Here is a 24,160-nt window from a genome sequence, read left to right on the forward strand (position 1 = left end):
TCAAACATGCTCAACAGGGACAACTTTTGCAGTTTCTGTAAACAAATGTACTCAAATAATATCCTCATTAGATAAGAAAGGTATGTTAAGAACTACCTCATTTCGTAAGTCACAACGACAGCGCGTCATAATACATTCACATCAAGTACAAGACTTCAAAATGTCCGACACGATAAACGTGACGGGAGCGATTTCGGAAGTTGCTAATAAACCTGTGGCGGTTACAGGTTTTAGTCATCAATGATCAACTGGCCGATCATTGGCAGGTGATTAAAGATGTGTCATATCTATGTGACACTCAGGTAAATTCGCATATTGCTGTAGACTGTCAGCCGAGACACGGATCGACTCGATCTACTATAGTTTTCAAGTGCATTTCTTCGGTTTGTTCACTAGGATGGATCGCAGCAACGATATTCGTGAACTTGAGTGCAGTCAAACTCTTTGACGTTTCTCAATGTATACTGAAACGCCGAGTTCAAGATTAAAGGGTCTAAATGTTCAGAAAGAACGCTTCTGTACGTATTCGCACGAGGGAAATCCCAGGGGTTTCCCCGGGAATGTGGAAGTAGTCCGTCAGTGCACGTGTTAACGTCATTTCAACAACACGGTCCGTGATAAACGTATGAACATCAAATTGTGTAGTTCATACACTTATTAACGACATTTTGGCGGTCATAAGACCGACATCTCGTCCAGTGGAAAAGCCGCATATTGTGTAAACATCAAATTAAAAAAATGTTACAATGTGAATGGAGCACGCCTCTGGCTCGACATAGTTCGAGATCATGTGCTCCCTTTGTGCAAAAGCAGGAGCGTAACGTCACGTTGAAGCAGGATAATGCCCGCCCACACGTTAAACATGATGTAACCCAATTTTTTTAGGCAGAACATATGGCATTACTGTACTGCCATGGCCTATTGTTTCTGAAGACCTCTCCCCTATAAAACTTGTCTGGGATGAGAGTGAAAGATGCCCGCGACAGGGCCAGAACCAGCTAGCTCAGTTGGGCCAATCTTTGGTTGACATTTTAAACAATATCCCAAGGCTGTTTTCAATCACCTGCGGCCCCTGTGTCAACGCAAATGGTGGTTACGCTCGATACTGACATTGTTAATTGAGTTGTTATATCACCCTTCTTTAAGGGTGCGTCGTTCTGTCTCCTGTTACCAGGTATGGGTTTTGTCGATGATTGTGTAATGATAAAACATTGATCAGACGAATGACCAAATATGATGTTCTTATTTACAAAAAAAATAACATCTACATCTTTTGGTATGAAGCACATTTTCTTTTTCCTATATTGACGCCCCCCTCAATCATACCCACAACTCGCAATTTGTCTGTTCATTGAGATACTGTCTCGGAGGCATTTAAAGCGTGTGCTTAGCTCAATTGCATTAGTAATTGTGAACGAAAGGCGCGCACACTTTGGCTTCTGTGTGCACATGCATCACGTGCTGTTCATGGTTGATGTGTAAGTATACTCTAATGTCACGTTTTACTTGCCAGATGTAGTAAATGCAGAAGCAAGTACAGCAGCATCATCGCCCGTCACATCAATGACAAGAACTACAAGTCATGGAGCATCTCCGTCAGCGTCAAGTGAAAGTAGAACTTCTGTCAGCAAAGGTAATGCTACTGTAAAAATAATGCTTTTTTTCTTATCTACTTGACAATTTAAGAGAGCTCTATAATCGATTGACTTGGTACCAGCAGTATCCAATATTAATGCCGGTCAGTTATCTCATCCCTACACTACCGCAGGCTTGTATTTTTTCTATAACAGTAATGTAACTATGCTCATTGCAGGTTGCTTTTTACCACTTTGATCAGTTTAGGGAAATAAGTGTAGCATGAATACGCTACCAACCAAAAGTCCTTTTCTTTAATTTCACAAAATGTCCGATGAAACATTATACAGAACGGGGTCCTCCAATTTGTCAAACACCCAGTTGTCAGACAGTGGAATATATTTTAACTGCCTCGCATCTCTTTACTCATAATGATATGATCCAGACACTGGCTATCTTTTTAAAGTTTTAAACGGCTCAGTTAAACTGTAAATATGTTGTTTTCACTGAAATTTGTGATATGGTGCTTAAAATACAACCCGGGTCGTCGTAGTAAAAATATATTATATTCCATAATAGAACCAATAGAATGTTCACCCATAACTGGCTTCCACGGGAGATAACGTTTGGATCACGCGATATTGCCTTCGAGATACCGCTTCAATGAAATTTCATCCGAATGCTTTACAGACCACGTGACGTCATCAGTTACTATAACGTTACAATAGTATATAACAGTACTAAACTCTCTGAGACTGAAGCTGGTTACCTGTACCTTTTATTCAGTCAAGACTCTGGATACTGTCGTTTACGAACTGAAAAAAACGGAGAAATGATTGTGGATGATATCAGAATATCACCTGCGTTTTTGTTGATGTCAACTGTATCACCACAAGTCGATAAAACTCCAATACAACTCGTTTTAATACGTTTCGTTTTAAAAGACCCGAGAGTTATGTTCTCCATTTATATTGCTTCGTCAGGTAAGGTGAGGCGAAATGGCTTTTAACGTCGCGTCCAACACAGTTGCAGTTTATATAGTGACATGCATGCAAGTGTGTGTGTCTGCTTGAACTAGTCGGGACTCATGCAGATTTTACAGTGCTAGCCCAATGACATACCATGCCGACCTCGGAAGTTATGTTTTAAATGCTTAAAACTAGGATCTACAATTATCCGTTTTTAATGCTGCATAGTATATCATCGCACACACCTTTGTATATGTTCCAAATAAGTCACCATGTTTATATAATATGAAGTATATCATTACATGATATTTCCTTATACAGATGCAGATAATCAAGTTGCCTACATCGCTGCTGGTGTTGGGGGATTTGCCGCAGTCGTCATTGTTGTCGTCGTCAGTGTTCTGTGTATCAGACGAAGGAGAGGACGTCCTGTGAATAACGGTAAAGCAACCACTAAACCTACTTTATACCTCGGTCTTATGATACGACCTGCAGTTTGCGTCAGAACAATACGGATGGGTGTATAATAAACAGATTGGGTGTGATAACAACACACTATAATTGTTCGAGTTAATCGTCAATTGACATTTTCTTACAAACGCAACGCTACAACCCATACAGCTTGCTTTTGTTACAGGCAGTGCACATGAACACAAGCACGAGGCATCACATACCTACTACAATGAGTAAGTAAACTCTTGTATAAAATGCGTTCATGACGATTCAAAAACATGTGCTTATGACATAGTGGGAATCGAGTATGAAAACGTTTAAGGGTTTTGTCGTTTGTTACGTCGAAGTGAGATTTCATAATTTACAAAACACAAATTTATTTTATCAAAATGTACACATATTAATGCAACGTTTAGTTCTTATTGAATGTCAGTAGATATTCTGGTTTCATTCCTGTTTTAGATAAATGATATCTGTAAATGTATTTGTTTCAGAAATCGCGTCTTACAAGACCAAGACATTAACGACAAAGTTCAAGGTAAGATCATTGGATTGTGTGATGCTTTAATAATAGTATGTTTATGGATGTGTGCCATGTTATGTATTAGCACACAGGTCACAAATCAGGCTCACGTTGGGGTGGTGGAGATTGGATGTCTGAGTACTTCCGCTCATCAAACTTGACAGCTGGTCCTGTCACACACTGTCATACACAGGTGTCTTCCGGAATGGGCCCCTGTTTTACATTAGCAACTGGGTACCCAGTAGGATGAGATGGATACATGAATGTAGAATCTCAGAGCGCCTTCGGGCAGGGTTGGTTGTATATTTTCCAAGAACTTTAAATACAAATTGAATATTGACTCGTCCGTTGACACGAGTACTACGAGCAGGCTTCATGTGGAGTTTGCGATATACAAAGTGTACATTTTATTGTTGTTGTTTTTATATAATGGAAGTGGATATCCACGTGCAACATTTTGTCTTGTTTATTACAGTGGAAAATGACGTTTATGAGACTTCACATGACGTCACTTCACCCAACCAGCCTTCAACAAATGATCACGTGATAACAGGTTAGGAATTTCGCTATCTCTGTATACCATCTCGCCAGCTTGCGATCCATTGATATCGTTTAAAGAAACAACAACGCTTTCAATTCATTTGTACATTGGAAACCTAAAACGTCAATCTTAACTTAAAACAACCTAAATTACAACAGCAGAATAATAATTCAAAGCAGGATCACCTCTATTCTACCGTTGTAGATGCTGCACTGTTGTTGTAGTCATGTTTGGACTTTGGTAGGAACGTCCATGTGGGGTGAATATATTGCACCATGGTCACAGAAAGAACCATACCAACTGATGAACATTGTCAATTCAACTTTATGTAATTATTGATAATCACGTTTTCCATGATTTTAAATCTCTGTTTCGCACATACGATATAAAGTAGGCACGCCCAGCAATCGATTTGTGTATATCAGTCAGTCACACCAGCTTGAAATATACAAAAGGGAGGCCATGTATCACATCTTCTGAATACTGCTTGTGGCCTTATGTAGACTTCAAGTCAGATGTTTGAACGTTATCTATGTAATTTTGTTGAGATACCCTTTAATTAAAGTCCTGAATGTGGGATGTTACTGTTAGTGTTGTACTGACATGTTCCTGTTCCCGCAGCATGGGACTGGAGACTAGCAGTTCTAGATTACAGTAATAGATTAAAGTAAAGGGCACATTAACTACGTGATTGTTGTTTCTTTATTTAAAGTATAAATAAAGTATTATTTTCCACCAGATGTTTATGCCCAAGTGCAGAAACCAAAGAAAAATGCGCCGAAACCTACAGGTACAGCTGACGACATCAACATTGAAGATCTATCTGCCAAACCTGACAAAACTAAGACCCGGAAGAAGCAGGAAGACTAATGTAAGTATTCTGTGGAATTATCAAGAAATGTTATTGATAAAATAAACAAACGACACCCTGTCACAACATGGTCATCGTATTAGAATGTGACATGAGATTGTTCATATTTATCCAGATGATTTATAAGGATACTGTGTGGCAAGTGATACTTTTCGTTTTATTTCAGAGAGGCTGGAAAAGGGGCATCCTTTGGTGATGAGAAATGGACTGTTAAATGAAATGTCAGAATTCTGAAAAAGGAGATGTACTGTACATATGCGATGACACATCTTTGTGAAATAGTATCATACTCTCTTCAGCAGTATGATTGGTACAGTGTTCTCATTATAAACGTTGATTGTGTATAGAATATATAAATCAAATTTCAATACCAGAGAATAACCAATCTCGCTTTCCCAATAACGCATATTGCATTGCGCGAAAATGACAGTGCAGCTGTGAACATGTATGAATGGATAATTACTAATCCGTGATGACACCAGGTGTTCGCGAAAAGGATAAGCATGGGCTGCCCTACCGGTATTACCCACCTTTCTCGCAACTTGCACCAAAATGTAAGTGTTTGTTGTATCACAACAAGAATGTATCTAAATCTTCATTCTTAGACGCTTTAATGTACTCAGGGTTACAGGGTCCACGTATGCAACAGCTATCTGTTTACTCCAAGATCCCCTGCTCCAGCTTGTAACTCATCACTTGTTGCCAAACTTGTCATACAGTCACGAACATGATTTGTGCCCTTTTACATTTTTATGATTTATTGTTAAATTTACATTTAATGCAGATTCAAACTGGCTATTTTCCACATTTGTTCAGGAAATTTCTTTCTGTGAAATGATAAAAAGGATCCCATGTTCATGTACGTCCTTGTGAATTAGTGACGGAAGAAGTGAGTGTATGAAACCCACGAGCATTGGTATGGTGCTAAGAAATCAAGCGTCGTTAACTCTGCATCGCGAAACGGGGAATCTAACGCCAGTTTTGTATCCATGCCCCAGTGATTTTTTCAGGGCTTTTGTATGAATTCCTATCTCAGGATGGCAGTTAATAATATGAACAAACACAGTTGAAATTGACCATATTGTAAATTCGACCTGTATTGTCATTATGTTAAAACAAGGATTATAAATGATGACATCACTTTAACGGTGACAGATCTGTTTTTTGGTAAAAATGGTGTCACAAATTCTTTGGTGTCCATATACAGTTATTGTGTCCGTAGGCAACACATCATGACCCATTTCCTAGTTTCATTTATGAAGTTTTTACTCCATGAAATAATCAATCGCATCGCCACTCATAACACAGGGGTGTTTAACGTCTTACCAGTTATTACGAAAAACAATTGTTTTATATATGAGAAGGTCGATGATTATTTATATGTAATGTCACAAACACAGGCAATATCCCGAACACTACCAACGGCATGGTTTGGGAGTGACAAAATTGATTTAATATTAAATACACTTCCTTTCCTAATGCTAAATCTTTTGTCAGTAACAGTTATCTGTTAATGATAAACTAACTTCCTTATTTGTATAATATCTAATGAAACCAAATAGATTATACAACTACTTTCATTTTATTTAGATCGCTTATGTAGATAAAAGTGAGGTAAAGTTCGACACGCCATCTTACAATCAGCTGATTTATGTTTATTTTGTAAAATGAAATGCATATGCATGACACTTTCCTCATATTCCGTTATTTCGGTTGTTTATCCATGTTATCTCTCACCTGAGCCTGGTGTGTACCAGGCTGGTACTGACATGTACAATATGAGTCATATGAGTAATAAGTATATTGTCATCCGTCAACTTCTAAGTAATGCCTATCAAACACAAAAACAAAATAGTATCCCCGTGTCTAATGTATTGTCACTTTTCCCCCACCACATGTGACTATCACTATAAAGTGTATACGTCTATCCCTTTCGAATCAATTCCAGGTGTTTTTATGCCATAACTAGTCAGTATATGCTGACATCCATGTGAATTAACGCCCGTACACAACAGATATGGAAGTGTTGTGTACTCCTCTGACTTGTACATTTCCATGTTGTGCAGCAAATCCTTGACATTTCTGATCACTCAAACTTTGATATCTGTCAGTAACGTATATATGTGTGCTTGATAAACATTCATGTTTTCTCAATTCAGGCGTGTACAAGAACAGCTTGTATTACATGGCTATTCGTGAACACAGCATATCGTTCTTTGGTCGCCACCCGCAGCAATGCATAGCCTACAGACAGGCAGTATATGTTACCCTGGTATTTGTGTAACATTAGCCTGTTTTTGAAAGTGGTGTATATTTAGACAGCCGTTCCCTGCTGAATATCACTTCCTGGTCAGGGAAACACCAACTTGTTCAACCTGTTTCTGAATGTGTTGACAGGACTACAGGTGAGCTGAGTAAATAGGGATGATTTGAAAAACAAATCGTTTTGACTCTGGCAGTAACTGTATGTCCCTCGTGGGACACACAAAGTTTGTTATATAGAGTTACTTCCCCTAGACCGCCCACCTAAAACGTCGTAGACTAATATATAGTCCCAGAATTAAAGTTATCTTATTAGAAAATACATATCTACACAACAAAAATAATGATTTAAAACAGAGCCCAGAACAATCCGTATCTAGACTTGCCAAAATTAATCATTCAAGAGCTTGAGTTGGACTTATATATTCTCTTGGGTCTTGGAGACAATAAACTTCAATGTATCACACACCAAGCAAATCTGAAATATGGAGGATGCGGTATCAGTGGGAATATCAACAATATTTATAAATAAAGAGGATAACCAAGTGAGCAAGTGATAATGCATTTGAAGAATATATTTGTTTTTTGATTGATTTATATATGTAAGTTTATACTGTAAAGTCGTCATTGAATAAACATTTGTCAATCACGGTGCACGTTTAGTAATCATTTTCGCTTAAAGTGAGGTGCACACTATATTACAGAACACCAACGCTTTCTCAGGGAACGGCCTTGAAAACACTTGTGATTACCAGTAGAACATAGGGATATTCTCTGAAACACACATGTGTGTGAGTTGTTATGACATTTTACCATGTTACCACGTATACTTTCTCGCTTTTAATTTTCAAATACTATCAAAGTGGTATTATTTTCAGTCCAATTAGAAGAATTCTATCTTTGCATACCAAGACATCGAACCTTCATGTACATATCTGAATAATACATGAAAAAGACTGATAATTAAATATGCAGAGAGATTATGAAGGCGAATATTGACATGTCCATCCTTCAGAGTGAGAAAGTATATTTTATGTGTGCACTAATATTTGACGGTCATTCGCGAGTTACCCTTATATAAATGCATTTGAGCGTGAAACAGCTTATCATTAATAAGTGTGTCAGCGAGGGAATGAATTGGATTTTAAGCAGCATATATCACTATTTCTTACTTTGTCACGACTGTTGATACCGGCATGGGTGATAACAATTGAATTAACGAGATCATATTAATATAAAGAAATCCAATTGTCCTGTTTACGTCGATAAAGAATGCCTGACGGTCCGAACACATTGACGAAGCGCAGCGAGTCAGTCCAACATAATGTTGAACCCATATTAAAGCAGCCAAAACAAAAAGACAATACATGTTAGAGAGAACTCAGTTTTATGTATGATGTTTACATCACCATGAATTCAGGTAACAATACCATGAACAGAAAACTCCGGGAAGGCGAGGTGAGTTGAAATAGGGTTAGAAGTCACGTTCAAGATTATTGTACTTATACAGCGACGTGCATGCACGTCTGTGTGTATGCCTGCTTGTACTAGTTGGGATACAATGACATGCATCAACCAGTCAGCGAGCCTGACCACGCGACCCCGTTAGTCGCCTCTTACAAAACAGCATTGTCGCCTTTACGGCAAGTATCAGTTGCTGAAGACCTATTCTATCCCGGATCTTCACGTGTTACCTTTACAGGAGACAACAACAAAAGTGAAGAGAAACGAAAAGATGTTTGGTTCATGAGATCCACGAAGGAGATCGGAGTTTGGGGAGTACTTTAGATGAAAGAAGTAGAATTTGACAACGATAGATTCGTTGCGTTCTTTCGAATGACCTGAGGTCAGTGTGATGAAATGTTTGGAATGATCGATCATGTCATTTCCAAAAGGTATAAAAACTGCAGAGGGAGTATATCTCCCAATGGAATTGACGTCACAAGTATGGGTTTCCCCTGTGCGTTGAAGCAGCAAACAGCAAAACAGTCATAACATTCGTTTAGCGTTGCAATATACACACATGCCCAATGAGCTTAAATGACAACAGAGGAATGATGTAGAGATCGCCGTTTTTTAGCCGGAATATTGCAGAGTGCGTTAAACAATGAACACACACAAACACTATCAGAATGATTGCTGAATAATACTTTTCACATCACAGAACACAAATGTTGTGTGTTTTCACATCACATGACATCTCATTCTGTCCACAGCTTATTTTGCCTACATTTAAAAAAGCTGATCAACCTCCCAGTTAAGTGAGACAAACAAATTATTAGGTTATGTGGTTTTTAATCTCATCTTTCATTTCCATTGCATTCATATTATTATCATACACGATATCACGTCATAAGTTATTATACACTTATGTCCATGTGTGTCAAAACCTTTATTTGTAATGCATTCATAAAACTTTATTTATGACACCATATCATTATTATATATATGTAGATCTGTAAACATGATCTCACATCACAAGTACACCCATGTACAGATGCCATCTTGTGCTCAGGCGTCCCTTACACTCAGGAAACACAATATTCCAAAAAGTAGCACTCTGACACCGTACAGTCAGTCTTCATGAAGACCACCATGTTGGCCAGCAGCCTGTGAAGTTATACATTCCACTTTCTGTTGTTTCGTGTCGATTTCCAAATCAAATCAATATGTTAACCAAGGAAACCGCATGTCAGTCTCAAAGGCACAAATACAGTGGTGATATCAAAACTCAACGATACTATTGTATATTCATCCAGCAGCGACAGTGATCAAGCTTCCTTGTTGGGCTAGGCAGGCAATTAGGGATGATGAGCGGTCCTCACGTGAAAGCTGACTCCAAAACAATGAAATCCAGACATATCTTGGCTTAAGAGACATTACCTATTTATTACAATATGTACGGTAAAAGACTATTTACTATGATATAATCGCTATAACATGACGTAGGACAATAAACAATGCATGTATCATATGAATTATTGTCGTCCAAGAAAAATGTTTCTTATGGTAGATACAACACATTTGATGCGCTCAGGATTATTTTCAGATGACAATTTTGTGAGTAGAAGTTTAGGCCCTGTTGACTTGTAACAAATTAAATTAATGTTGTATATTAGGTCCTTATAAAAATCATTCTCTGAAAGGAAATGAACTGTAAAGGGGGTGTGTGTGTGTGTGTGTGCGTGTGTATGGGGGGGGGGGGGGGGGGGGGTATACTGTGCCGACATGTCTCCACATGAAGGGAGAGGCTTCCACAGCATAGTCTGGAGACATAATAGTTTGCAAGTAAAGTATACCTGGAATATTGCTGACTATGGTGTTAAGCCAAACAAACAAACAGTGAATGCATGTATCTATCAATCGCTACCTTCATATTACGTATCATGTCATATGTTAGTGAATGTATCATTTCATAACACGATTTAGGATATTAATATGGCTTAAAAGTTACCCCATGGAAGTTTTCATATCATAACCCATATCAACCCAAGACCCCCATATCACCCAGAGGACCATCTAATAACATTTGCATCACATACCATACAATCAAATTGTAAAATGCAATACATTTCAACCTTGTTGGAAGACATTGTCACAGGAAAGCTAGCCGAGCAGACGACGCACAACGGGACATTACTGAAATTTCTTTCCATCCGGGCTGATGTCGATCGCCGATTTAAAATGCATTGGTAGGGGTGTACTACGTGTCTTGTTGTTACACCTGTGACATTGGATATTATTACCGGGTTGTGCGCTCTGAGTGATATCCAACTTTCCAGGTCTCACCAGATGGAGCTTACTTTGTTACATTCCAAAAATATATGTATAACATCTTCTGTGTTCATTAGAATAGTAGCTACAACTTACACGGTCTTTATCCCATTATATTAAGAAGACAACATGTATGATGTATAATATATGATGTATGACTTGATACTCTTCCTATCTTCTTCTTAAGTATCGTGTTCATCTTCGTACTCCAATTTTGCAAAATGATTATTTCTCTCACATAAATGTCTATAAGTATTTTATAGAAATACGGTAAAAAAGAAGATTGTAGGAAAATGGCAAATTTTGGTAATCCTTGACTTCAACAGCATTGTTTCAGAGTGTGAAAAACAACTCTGCAGGTTAAAAATATGAACACACAATACCATTTAGAAAGTGGTAAAATCTAACAAATGTTATATTAGGGATAACATGTTCTTACTAAGTACAGGTTCTAGTACTTTTGAGTTGAGTCGAACCCACACTGTCAGGGTGAGGCACCTAATCGCTAGCACATAAAGTCAGCGATCTATCCACACAGCCACCGAGGCTTCCACTTATTAAAAGTCCGACAACTGGTAGTATACATCACGTACTTTGTGTATCTCTCTGACAAGTGTAAATCGGCACGGATCCCATGGCCGAAAGCTATGACCACTGCCATTTTGAAAGTGGTCAAATGTAACAAATGTCATATTTGAGATAGCACTTTCTTTGTAGTGTACAGGTTCTAGTACTTTTGGGGTTTAGTAGCATCAGAGATTCGAACCAGCCCCGCCAGGGTGAGGCACCTAATCGCAAGCACACCCACTCAGCCACTGAGATGTCCACATAATGAAAGTCTGACAACTGGTGGTCTAGATCCTGTACTGTGTGTGCCCCTTTGTGTGACAAGTTGAAATTGGCACGGATCCCATGGCAGTGTGGCTCGAATCTGCCAGCATGTCCTCTTTCAATGTTTGCTCCGGGGATTCATCTAATTGTTTTGTCAGGAGATTTTTTTTTAGTTTTCTTTCCCGTATATATTGCTTTTTTGCTTTTTGTAGGATGAAAATTGCGTTGTCTTCACTCTTAAAGATTGATTGTCAATATTAAATTCTGTTTCCATCATATTATCTTTATTTTTATACTGCATTTTTGTTTCTTCAATGGTTGTCTTAACGAGTGTTACATCATCTCAAGTTCCGTCTTTCAATAGAGAAACTATTTAACTTCTAAAACACTTTCAAATTATGCCTGAATTACCATGTTGACAAAGGCATAGCTAGCATACACCAACACAACCAATTGCAGAATCATAGACCCAAAACAACCACGCTGTTTCAAGAAAGCGCTGTTCGTAAAAGGCACATTTACTGTTGAATATTGTATTCTCGAATGTGTCGTATCTTGTATTCTTGTGTTACCCTGTGTTGTGCTTATGGATATTTTTGTTTCTTGTGTGTGGTGTTTAACGCCACCATCAGCATAACTCAAGCTACATGAGAGCGGCCAGCAAATCAGTTAATGATATTGCGAGCAATGATCAACACTATCTGAGTACGAGAACATGCTATAAACCCTGTCACCGAGCCTGACTACCCGATTCATTATATCGCCTCGTTAGACAAGAATGTTGATTGCAAGAGACATATTCTAAGTACCAAAATTCATAAAGGGGCTAGTTGTGAAATCAATGAAATTACAATGGGTGAGGTGAGGGGAACATGGGTCTGCTTCTACTAGTCCAGACTAATGACGAGTTTATAGTGCTAGCCCATTGAATCTAGTTATCAGCATCACGTGAATCGTTGTAGTAAGTTGTATTTCTAGCATTTGCATGTTCATCAGGATGCTGATGTTGACCAGTTGTGTTGTAGTAGGCTGCGTTACCCTCTTGGTCCTCTGTGTTCACGGAATCTGGAGAACCAGCCCCACTAACCTCCACAGTATTGACGTACTGCCTGTCTACTTTATCATACTGGTGCTCCATGTCCTCGTAGTGGGCCGGAGACGTGTATATATTTGGGGCGCTCGCATCGTCTCCTGGAAGTTATATTGGAAGAAAAGTGATGGTAGTACGACACTAAAACTTCTTTTAACATTTTGTATTTCATAGGAAAATAATCTAGAAGGTATTTACATTCATTCATTTCTAGAGATTGAGCTTATGATGCAGTTCGTCCCTGTATAGTTCGAATCAATACGATTTAAGTGTCTTGTTGATAAGATATTAACAAGGTCTTTCAGGATTAATGGCAACACAGTTACAAATACATGTCCTTGCAATTGTTCACTAGCTCTAATGTGCTATTGACACTGGCATATGACACAGACTACATATTTCCTACCTGTACTGGTGTTCCTCCTTCTCATCCACATAATGAAGACGATGGCGGTGATGACGCAACCAACAACAACGCCACCCACCGCTGCTCCTACCGCAATGTAGGCGACGTTTGGGGCATCTTTACAAAGTAGAAATAGCAAAACAAATTTTAAAACTAATTACGCTATACACACTGTAACTGTTGATATGCTTCTTTTTGGGTTCTACATATTTTTCTCATTAAATGATGTTTGATGTGACTGTTCCTATTAAATACATGCAGAATAAGTTCATGATTTTAAGACTCAAGAAAAATGGACATGTAATCATCTATGTGTGTTGACACCTCAAAGGAACAGGAGATGTGGGTACTTTGGGTGCGGTGGTTCCTATCCACATGATTAAATTGAAAGCGCAAGTGTTGGTGCACCTACCGTCACCTGATGTTGGTTTCTCGTTAGCCCCATGGTCTGCAGTAGACACTGTAGACACATAGTCATGATAGGTGTGTATCATGTACATATTGAGCATTTTTTTAATTACAGAAACACAGATGTGAGTAATACGCTAAATGATTCCAAACAACATCATATGATTTTATTTACAATTGCACATCTGAGTTTTACCGACTTAAAGTTGTTCATATCTACATGTCTATCACAATTCTGTATTATTGTTGATAGCAAAATATTTCAGACATAATTATTTAAGAGGCACTGGACCATACGCGAATCTGGAGAAACAATTATTTGGAGGCTCACAAGTGTATAATTAGGACGTCTGTATGGAAAACATCATCAACTGATTTGTGCTTTGAAAATGGCTTGTCTGCTGTTGCTTTATTTTGACCAATGTTAGGATTGTTTATACATACAAAGCAATATCCATGCACACAAGAGGAGACAAAAGAAGAAAATTTGTAGGATGGTCGGTTTTTATTGCATGATGAATCCTATATTAACCTGGTCACTTTAAGTCGAATCAATTGTGAGAATAACTGACACCGTAGTATCATTTTTCATTATCAAGAACATGGATTTGATCAAAACAGGTGTAGTGATGATTTTCAACTCTAATAATACTCTAAATAATGTCTATATCACATTTATGGTGTCGTGAGTGTCTGTAATCTGGGTATCTTTAATTTCAATGAATATAGTTATTGCTGATTTTGTCCTTTTGCAAATGAAGTAACATATTACGATGAAATCCCTTTGTTTTGCAATTTCACTGCATCTGTATTTACTTAGCAGGTTCACGATAAGTGGCATAGAGATTAGTGAGGTCATATGATTGTGACAGCATGGTAACTGATGACGTCATACTGGTCTGCATAGCATTGAAATGCAATTTTATTCCAGCGATATCTCCAAGTAGGTATCGCTTGAAACCAGGTTTTTTTATGATAAGTTATATAGGTTCTATTATGGAATAGAACAGCGTGATAATATATATCACCCCCTTCTTGAAGAGACGTGCTTGAGGAGATATCAAACTTTGCTGTAGTAGCTGAAGTACCTGTAGTAGCTGTAGTTATTGTAGTAGCTAAAGTACCTGTAGTTGCTCTAGTTGCTGCTTTCGTAGCTGTTGATGACGCTGTCATAAGGTTTACTACGTCTGGAAAAGTATGTCGTTTTCATTAAATTGCCTGGCATTAATTCAGAAACTGAATGACTAGACTGGGGTATCAAAATGTTCATATGTTATGTTTTAGCGTTATGGGATGAAGGTTATTTGTGCGTTTTCATAAATATATGTTAAATAATGGAGTAAGATGCGGGATAAGTTTAGCATAAGCAAATGTGTTGAGCTCTTAATGTGCTTAGGGTTGTATTTTGCATTTGGGATCCACACACAAGAAAGGGAAAAGGATCTCACCGCATATCAACATGAACATCCAAATGTATGCCTCGAGTTACCTAACTATGTTTCGCTTTGTTCAACATTTTAACGCGATTGTGATCTAAAGTATTGATGATTTCCACTAAAGCTTATGAACAAGTTCACGAGACATGTGGGAAATTTAATATTAAAAGGTGGCATTCGATAGCTTCACCCTCCGGATGAGACGAAGTATGTAAAACTGTCGGAACAGTATAATCAGTCAGTTTTGTCGCTTTTATTTATTGCGGATCTACACGATGTGGAGTTAACGTCAACTTCAAGAAGATGTGAGTTGAGATGAACCTTAATAAAGTGACAAAACTATTTCCATAATCATAATAAGTCTCAACTAAAGCAGCGCCCACTGTAAGACTATATCATAAACATGTGTTTAAGAATCACTATCAAATAATGATGATACCAGGTAGGTGTAGTCTGTCCTATAGATCAAAACACATGCAGGGGCTAGTCAATTGTTCAACGAGGCGGTTGGGTAGTCTAGTGGTTAAAGCGTTCGTTCGTCACGCCGAAGACCCGGGTTGGATTCACCACATCGGTACAATGCGTGAAGCCCATTTGTGGTGTCCCCCAGCAGTGATATTGATGGAATATTGCTAAAAGCGGCGTAAAACCATACTCACTCACTCACTCAATTGTTCAACTAAAACAAACAGGGGAACATATGATACTAGTCATCATTTTTGTCACATATTTATCAAATTTCCACATGACTACCACACAATTTAATGACTTTACTTTTTCACTGGATTATGAAATCATAAAAGAAAGATTGATAAATGCGTGACAACATTTTCAAGTATAAAGCTAAAACGGTTTTTAAGTGTTCGATCACACAATCATAGTTTATTAGTAGCGTTGAATCAAAAAAACATTTTAATACAAGGTCATCTTCTATTGATTGTTTTCATTCGGCTTTAAATACAGCAAGGAGCAAGAGAGTGAGTATGGTTTAACGCCGCTTTTAGCAATATTCCAGCAATATCACGGCGGGGGACACCAGAAATGAGCTTCACACATTGTTTCATGTCGGGAATCGAACCCGGGTCTTCGGCGTGATCACCCATACAGCTAAAGCCAGCCTGAAACTTTCACGATTTTTGTCCCTGCAATTCCGCACAATGCGTCGTGGCAAGGCGTGCCATTTCGGTGGTACGCAGCGGAGCGTGAAGCCGCGTTTGCGCCCTGTTCGCGCAGTGTACACGCATAACTTACGCAATGTCTACGCAATGCACGGCCAAAAATGGGCCGAATTGGCACGCATTGAGACGCATGGCAGTAATTGTTTACGCATAGATCAAGTATTGTTCGCGCATTGTTCACGTCTACCGTACCGCAATGTCCCGCAGTGTCACACACGACACGCATAGTTCCCGCTGTTTTCCCGCATCGCCACGCATTTCCCAGACGACTTCGCGCATGCGTGAAGTCGTCGTGGCAATTTTTGGTCCCGCTTTGTCCTGCTTGACGGCACGCGTCAAATCCCGCTGTTGGCATATGTATATAAACTCCAAAGTGAAGAGACACTTCATTCCTCGACTCTCTGTGGACGATACAACATGCTGAATACCAGAAACACTGTTATTGCAGAACAGAGAAGGTGTCTCTGTCTGGCAGCTGCAGGACTATTACTTCTCGAAGAGCATGAAAAAGGCAGCAAGAGCAAGAGGAATAGCATGAGAAAGAAGAAGAGACAACGCTAACTAGAACTAGGAAAGCAAGGACAGTGTGAGATAGGCAATGGTTGGCTAGAAGACATGAGTTCGGACATTATGATGAACTATTGATAGAACTCCACAACGAAGATCCCAGAGGCTACAGGAATTACCTGAGAATGACACCCGACCTGTTCCAAGAGATGGTGGAGAAGTTAACCTCTCACCTTATGAAACAGACCACATTCATGAGAGAACCGCTTGAAGTTGGACTCAAGCTGGCTGCCACCCTCCGCTTCCTAGCCACTGGAAATTTCTATCCAAGTCTACAGTACAGCTTCAGAGTTGAAGCAAGTACAATCTGCAAGTTCTTACCAGGGGCGTGCAAAGCCATCATTGAGGTCTTCATGGACGAAGTGCTCAGCTGCCCCAAAACTGGAGAAGAGTGGAAGGAGGTTGCTGAGATCTTCAGCTCCAGATGGAACTACCACAACTGTCTGGGGGCCCTGGACGGCAAGCACGTTGCTATGAAGAAGCTACCCAAAGCAGCCTCCCTCTGTTATAATTACAAGGGCGTCCACAGCATGGCAGTTGCAGATGCTAGGTATAAGTTCTTGTATGTTGATGAGGGTGGTGCCCCATTGCGCCAGTCCTTCTGTCTCTTGTCATGCAGCTGTGGGTAGTCTTTTACATATTCTGCTAATTTCATGGTACCCTCATCTATCCTCTTATACTCAGGAATTTCTTTCTTGGACACTCTGATTCTCTTCTTCTGTTTTACTGTGGGCTCTTCTTCGCTTGACGGTTCTATTTGAGTCTCTGTGTAACAACATCCACACTTGAGCAGGAGGAAGGGGGAGAAAGATCCCTCTCCCTGTCTGCAATCTCTGTCTCTTTCTCTGTCTCTGGCCTGTCCTCTTTCTGTCTTTTCTGCACTGGTCTTACCCTTCTTCTGCGGACTTTCTCCGTGTAAGGCATGTTGTCCGTTTGCTAGCAAGTTGCAGAATGGCCAGGACCCGCTTACATACTTATTGACGCGAGCGCCGTTGTCGCTCATTGGTCGGGAACTACGCGCGAACAATGCGTAAACACTTTCTGAGCAGTTCGTGCATTGAGCGAATGGTTCGTGACGTGCGCGACCTATACGTGAGGTGGTCGATCCATGATTACGTGAACAACTCGTGACAACACCCTAACGACCGCACGATAACTCCGCGACACGATCGAATGCGTGAACGCGGCGCGAACAGGAGCTCTGGCTTGTGTAGATTGTGTTCGCCACTGAGGCCAGCATGTGTCGTAATAATGCTGTAACAGTGGGCACTATCAGGACGATTAGCGACACATCAGTACATGACTCTAATAAACTCGCACACAAAGCCGTGTCGACAATGCACCTACACTTGAATCAGAAACCTGTCTTTGTCGCTTGACAAGGAAGTAGTATCTACAGTCCATCCCACCCTCGACAAACTGAATATAATCTCTGGTCTATTTCCCAAGTTGCCTTGACATTTCAAACAGGTTTGACTTATACTCTGGTTCATGTACCTTGAATGTTGTGAGTGAGTATTGTCACTGAAGACACGACTGCCAGAAAACATGGCGGGGTGGGTGGATCTGCCTTCCATCCTTCCAAACAAGTTTCGGTATAAAGAGGGGCGAGTGACAGGTGGTTCATTTCAACTCCCTCCGGAGTCGGTTAGTAATGACGTACAACGATATCAATGTTTGTATATGTGCAATCTGTTTGTATTGAGTGCTTTATGCATACTACCTGACAAGGGATTGTTTCACGTTTCATAGCTTGGTAATACAATCTTTCAAAACTACTCAGACAAGATACGACACATAAATCATTGAATGGTGAGTGACATTTTGTAACAGTTCACGATGTTTCAAGTTTCTAAACTCTAATCCGAATGACACACAAAGATATACCACATAAATTAAGGTAAGGAATGACTATGTATGTTACTACAAACAAAGTCGCGCGGAAGGATTATGAATATCAAAGATATAATGATAAGGAACCTATCCCGGTTTAGTGATTGGTCAAAGAAATAACTCCTATCCTTGTTGCCAGAGGTCGAAAGATTGATCAGGTGGTCAATCTCGGCGACTTAGTTGATAGCGTGTCACCTTACCGCGACGGTCATTAGCGCTGCTCATAATATTAACCACTAGTTTTGTCTGATCGAACCATGAATATTAACCCGGAACATTAAACAGACCCTGAGATTATGAGCGTGCCGTTATTTTTCTGTTACCATTAGGGGGGCGGAGGAAGGGGGCGGTGTCGCTTCTGTCTAATCGCATTAACCCGCGGCCCTATTCATTACAAAATATGTTGTTTTATTGCATTAAAAAAATACAATAGGAAACTCTTAATGGCTCATTGATCTTTCAAGCCATACTCCCATATGCTAAGGTGGATACACAATAACAACACTAGCATCGCATCTAGATAGAGAAAGGAAGCCAAGTTCTGGTGTCCTCTGCACTGATATTTTTGAAATATTGCTAAAAGCGACGTAAAACTATACCCACACCCTCACTCACAATAAAAATGATAATTTCAATGAAAAGTGATAACAAAATTGATCCGAGTTTTTCACTCCGTATATATAAATGTCAGTTGGTAGTAAACTTGGAATGTATATTGTATCCCTCTCAGCTGTAATATGCTATACTTGAATGCTAGGCGAACATGCCATGTAGTCAGATAATGATAAAATACAAAACTACTTCCTCATCTGTTAAAGCGGAGAGTGAATAATGTATGTGTGTGACCTATATGTGTACTTGATGGAGCAGCAGTGTAATATTTTCTGAAACATTAATGTTGACAATCACACACCGTACATTGCATGAACGGCATAAACAGTGAATTCTTCAGGAAAAATGTCGAGATTAAGAAAAAGCTGCGTGTTCAAGGAGAAATCTAGGATTATAAGACTTTTTTATTTTAACATATAAATATGTTGTTGTTGTTGTTGTTGTTGTTGTTGTTGATGAAATTTAGAACAGCATCGCCAATGGGTCCCATATGGGTTCAGGATTTCAAAAGATACTCGTAGGTGAAAAAACTTTGAATGTGAAACTATATGTGGAATACCGATTACCAGAGTACATGAATACCATGTATGTCCATCTTAAGAATGTAACTCGTTTGTTAGAAATGATTGATTTATATCAACAATGGTGCCTGCATTATGTCAACATTAACATCTCCATTATGTCAACAATGTCATCTCAATAACGTCAACAATGGTGCCTGAATAATGTCAACAATGGCATCTTCCTAACGTCAACAATGGTGCCTGAATTATGTAAACAATGGCATCTTCATTACGTCAACCACGGTGCCTGCATTATATCAACAATGTTGCCTGCATTATATCAACAATGTTGCCTGCATTATGTCAACATTAACATCTTCATTACGTCAACAATTTCATCTCAATAACGTCAACAATGGTGCCTGAATAATGTCAACAATGGCATCTTCCTAACGTCAACAATGGTGCCTGAATTACGTAAACTATGGGATCTTTATAACGTCAAAAGAATTTCAAGATCCGGCCGTGTTTCAGCATCGAAAGCTAATGGGAAACACGACATATTGTATGCGGACTAAGGAATGTATGATCATTGAATCTGAAAGAAAACATTGTGAAACGAGTGATTACCTGATAAGGAAGTGTTATGTTCGAGCCGTGAGGAAAAAGGTTAACCAAAATAGGTTGTCCATTCATTTCATATTTAAACAACAATAAACCCAGAACATTAAACAGACCCTGAGATTATGAGCATGCCGTTATTGTTCTGTTACCATTAGGGGGGCGGAGGGAGGGGGCGGTGTCGCTTCTGTCTAGGAGATAAACCTTCTGTGTTTTGAAATTTGATGTAGTCCCACATCTCTTGGAAATCAAATATGCCATTTCCAATTGTAGGGGAGACAGGTTGTAGAACTAGTTTGTAAATACTGAACGAATATATTTCTCCAACAAACTTTATGAATTAACATTCTACTATTTATTTCAAATTTGTAAGTCTTATTAATTCGTTAGCAAAGCACCCCAAGTTAGCAATACAAATTCAAAATATATGCCTCTCAACCTCGAACTTGGATGCAGCAGAACTTGACCTACATCACGGTTACTGTGAATGGCTGCCAATGTTGTTGTTTACACTCTCCGAGCCTCTGACAAGTTACAGGAAGCAAGATGATCACCCAAATCTATGATGTGGTGCAACATTCACCTGTAGATTTATTGGCAATGAGCCTGCTGGTACAACGTGATTGGCAATGGAACTGTATAGCGTATGCCTGATGGACAGCTTTGTTTTAGGCTGCAGACGAGCCGGCATTGTGAAACAAGGGTTTGTAAGATCTCACGGCAAGTCGACGTCAGCATGTGACAGAAATGTGTCAGTTGAACCCTTGACATAGTGATCCGTGTATGTTTTGCATGCTGTGAAATGAATTTCACCAAGTTTGATACGCTGTTGCGATCAAGTGCTTGTGCTGTGACTTCTGTCGTGGAACATTTCTGAGTGGCCTTTCGAAAGGAAGGAATGTTTTCAGATGGACTTTTAAACTACTTCTGAGTATCTAAATGAGTTACAGACTAGAGATTAAAGCATGCTGGTGGTGACGCTATCCTACTTCATACATAATGTCTATAAGACATAAAGTCAATAAAAAATATAAATTAAAATTAAACTTTGTTTGGCTTTAAACGATTTTAAAAGACACTGAGCTATGTTATATCGGGATATGCATGCATTTGCATTACACCCTATTAAATATAATGACATAACAACCTGAAAGAAACCAGATAATCAAGCAGGGGAATGATATAATATCGGGTGATGTGCACAATCTCCTAAACAAGAGGTCTGGTGTAATATGGAATTCACTGAGTGAGCTGGGGGCGATGGGGGTAGCCTACTGGTAAAAGCGTTCGCTCGTCAAGCCGAAGACCCGGGTTCGATTCCCGACATAGGTATAATGTGTGAAGTCCATTTCTGGTGTCCCCCGCCGTGATATTGCTGGAGTGTTGCTAAAAGCGACGTAAAACAATACTCACTCTCTCACTGACTCACTGAGTTAGCTGTCAACCCTGGCAGTTTTACTAACCTGTAAGTAAACACATACTGTCTAATATATGTATGACATAGTGATGCAACAAAGGATTTGTGAACACACGAATGGAATGAGCGAGGTTACCTGTATTTGATTGTAAATTTAATTGTAATATGAGCGTTAATTAGGGGTGTAATGAGAGGAACATTAAATTTAGAGACTTGCGGGTATGCCACAATACATAAATATACATACGGTTTAGGGGATGGGTATTCATATTTTCTTGATATTGATTACATTTTGTGACCTATCATTTCTACGCTATACATATCCCGTGTCATAAAATGTATTTTGTCAACAAAGCAACTGAACATAATACACAATACATTACCTGTTGACTTGGGCAGAGATTTATCTTCGGTTGTCGTAGTTATGACTGGAGTCGAAAGAATTAATGTTGCAGCAGGTTTCGATTGAAGTTCGGTTACATCTGAAGCAAGCAATATGTTTGTCTTATTGTTGTATCAACCCTTGCATTGCAAAGACAGAGAAGAGAATGATTGTTATCACACACACACACACACACACACACACACACACACACACACACACACACACACACACACACACACACACACACACACACACACACACACACACACACACACACACACTCACTCACACTCACTCACTCACACTCACACACAAACACATTCCACCACAACATACGATTTCACAGTTGGATACATTGTGTAAATCCAATAATGAGTGACCCATACCATGATATTAATGAAATATGGCTAAATATAGCGTATAAACCTATCCAACACTCGACCCGTGAAGATTCCGGGGTAGAATAGGTCTTCAGCAACCCATGCTTGCCGTAAAAGGTGATTATGCTAGTCGTAAAAGGCGACTAACGGGATTGGGTGGTCAGGCTCGCTGACTTGGTTGATGCATGTCATCGATCCCAATTGCGTGGATCGATGCTCAGGATATTAATCACTGGATTGTCTGGTCCAGACTCGAATATTTACAGACCGCCGTCATATAGCTGGAATATTGCTGAGTGCGGTGTTAAACAACCAACCAACCAAACAACCTACTCAACACTCTCTTATTCACATAAGCGAATCAAATACTGAAGCATTGTGTATGGTATCAGATTGAAAAACAAATAAAAAAAGACATGTTTAATGACTCACGTATCGTCACCGTGTGACTCGTCTGACTTTTCGTATTATCCAGACACTTCCACCTCGTTCCATTGTCTCTGTCAGATTTTATCCTGAGAGTCACATTGTGTTGGAGTACATCACAGCTCACATTGACTCGTCCTGCCAGGTACGGTTGGAAGACATAATCTTTGGATATACTGGGACAAGAGGAACCTTGTGTTGTGATGAAGACAAATAGATCATTTCTATACCACTGTCTATCTCGTCCACTGCTAGTGTTGCTGCTGCAGATCAGTGTGAAGAGTTCTCCGTCTGACGCTGTCAAGGGGGAGCGTGTCAGGACTACAGAACCTGTTGAAAAATACAAATGTAAAAAGTTCATTAAAACACCAGTCTCTTACTTTTTCACAAGTATATATTGTTGAGGGAAACCACTATCTCCTGGTTCATCATAATATATAAAGCTTGTTTTCACTGTTGTTTTAATTCTTACAGGGACCGAAACGTTTGGATGTTTCTAATTCAAAGGTTCTTGTATTGCCGTCTTTCCTGTTTCTAACATACAAGGCGACATCTGGGATGTGGTGGATAGAGAGCCTACCCGGAGAGGTGAAGGCCAGTGGTTCGACCATTAACAAAACGACGTCAAAAGATGGTACTTATTGTTGCAATGCCTTGTGATGTATTAGGATTACAATGACCACCTTCTTGGTAAAGTGAATAGAGCGTTTGTCCGAAGAGGGGAAGGTTGGTGGTTCGATCATTAACAAAACGACGTCAATAGATGATACTTATTGTTGCAATGCCTTGTGATGTATTAGGATTACAATGACCACCTTCTTGGTAAAGTGAATAGAGCGTTTGTCCGAAGAGGGGAAGGTCGGTGGTTCGACTATTAACAAAACGACGTCAATAGATGATACTTATTGTTGCAATGCCTTGTGATGTATTAGGATTACAATGACCACCTTCTTGGTAAAGTGAATAGAGCGTTTGTCCGAAGAGGGGAAGGTTGGTGGTTCGACCATTAACAAAACGACGTCAATAGATGATACTTATTG

At 39.4% G+C, this 24,160-nt stretch overlaps 2 protein-coding genes across 5 annotated transcripts in view; one reads left to right on the forward strand and one right to left on the reverse strand.

Annotated features, from left to right (window-relative positions):
* Positions 1-24,160, reverse strand: part of LOC124121873 — a 31,999-nt gene that overhangs the window by 6,345 nt on the left and 1,494 nt on the right. For 3 of the 4 annotated variants that reach the window (XM_048398237.1, XM_048398236.1, XM_048398235.1), the window contains exon 2: positions 23,127-23,450. In XM_048398237.1, the coding sequence (XP_048254194.1) occupies positions 23,127-23,450 (324 nt within the window). Of the gene's footprint in view, positions 1-11,581; positions 12,990-13,294; positions 13,412-14,730; positions 14,890-22,312; positions 22,412-23,126; positions 23,451-24,160 lie in introns of those variants that run through there. The other variant, XM_048398238.1, reaches the window with a different exon arrangement.
* LOC124114775 lies at positions 1,330-7,843 on the forward strand. Its single transcript, XM_048398257.1, has 7 exons — positions 1,330-1,633; positions 2,865-2,984; positions 3,181-3,229; positions 3,491-3,534; positions 3,995-4,072; positions 4,800-4,931; positions 5,098-7,843. Exons 1-6 carry the CDS (start codon positions 1,564-1,566, stop codon positions 4,928-4,930), a joined length of 492 nt encoding a protein of 163 aa, XP_048254214.1. The 5' UTR covers positions 1,330-1,563; the 3' UTR covers position 4,931; positions 5,098-7,843.

Source organism: Haliotis rufescens, unplaced genomic scaffold (assembly GCF_023055435.1).
Source record: "Haliotis rufescens isolate VD_foot unplaced genomic scaffold, xgHalRufe1.0.p SCAF_18, whole genome shotgun sequence".
Classification (NCBI taxonomy): Eukaryota; Metazoa; Mollusca; class Gastropoda; order Lepetellida; family Haliotidae; genus Haliotis; species Haliotis rufescens.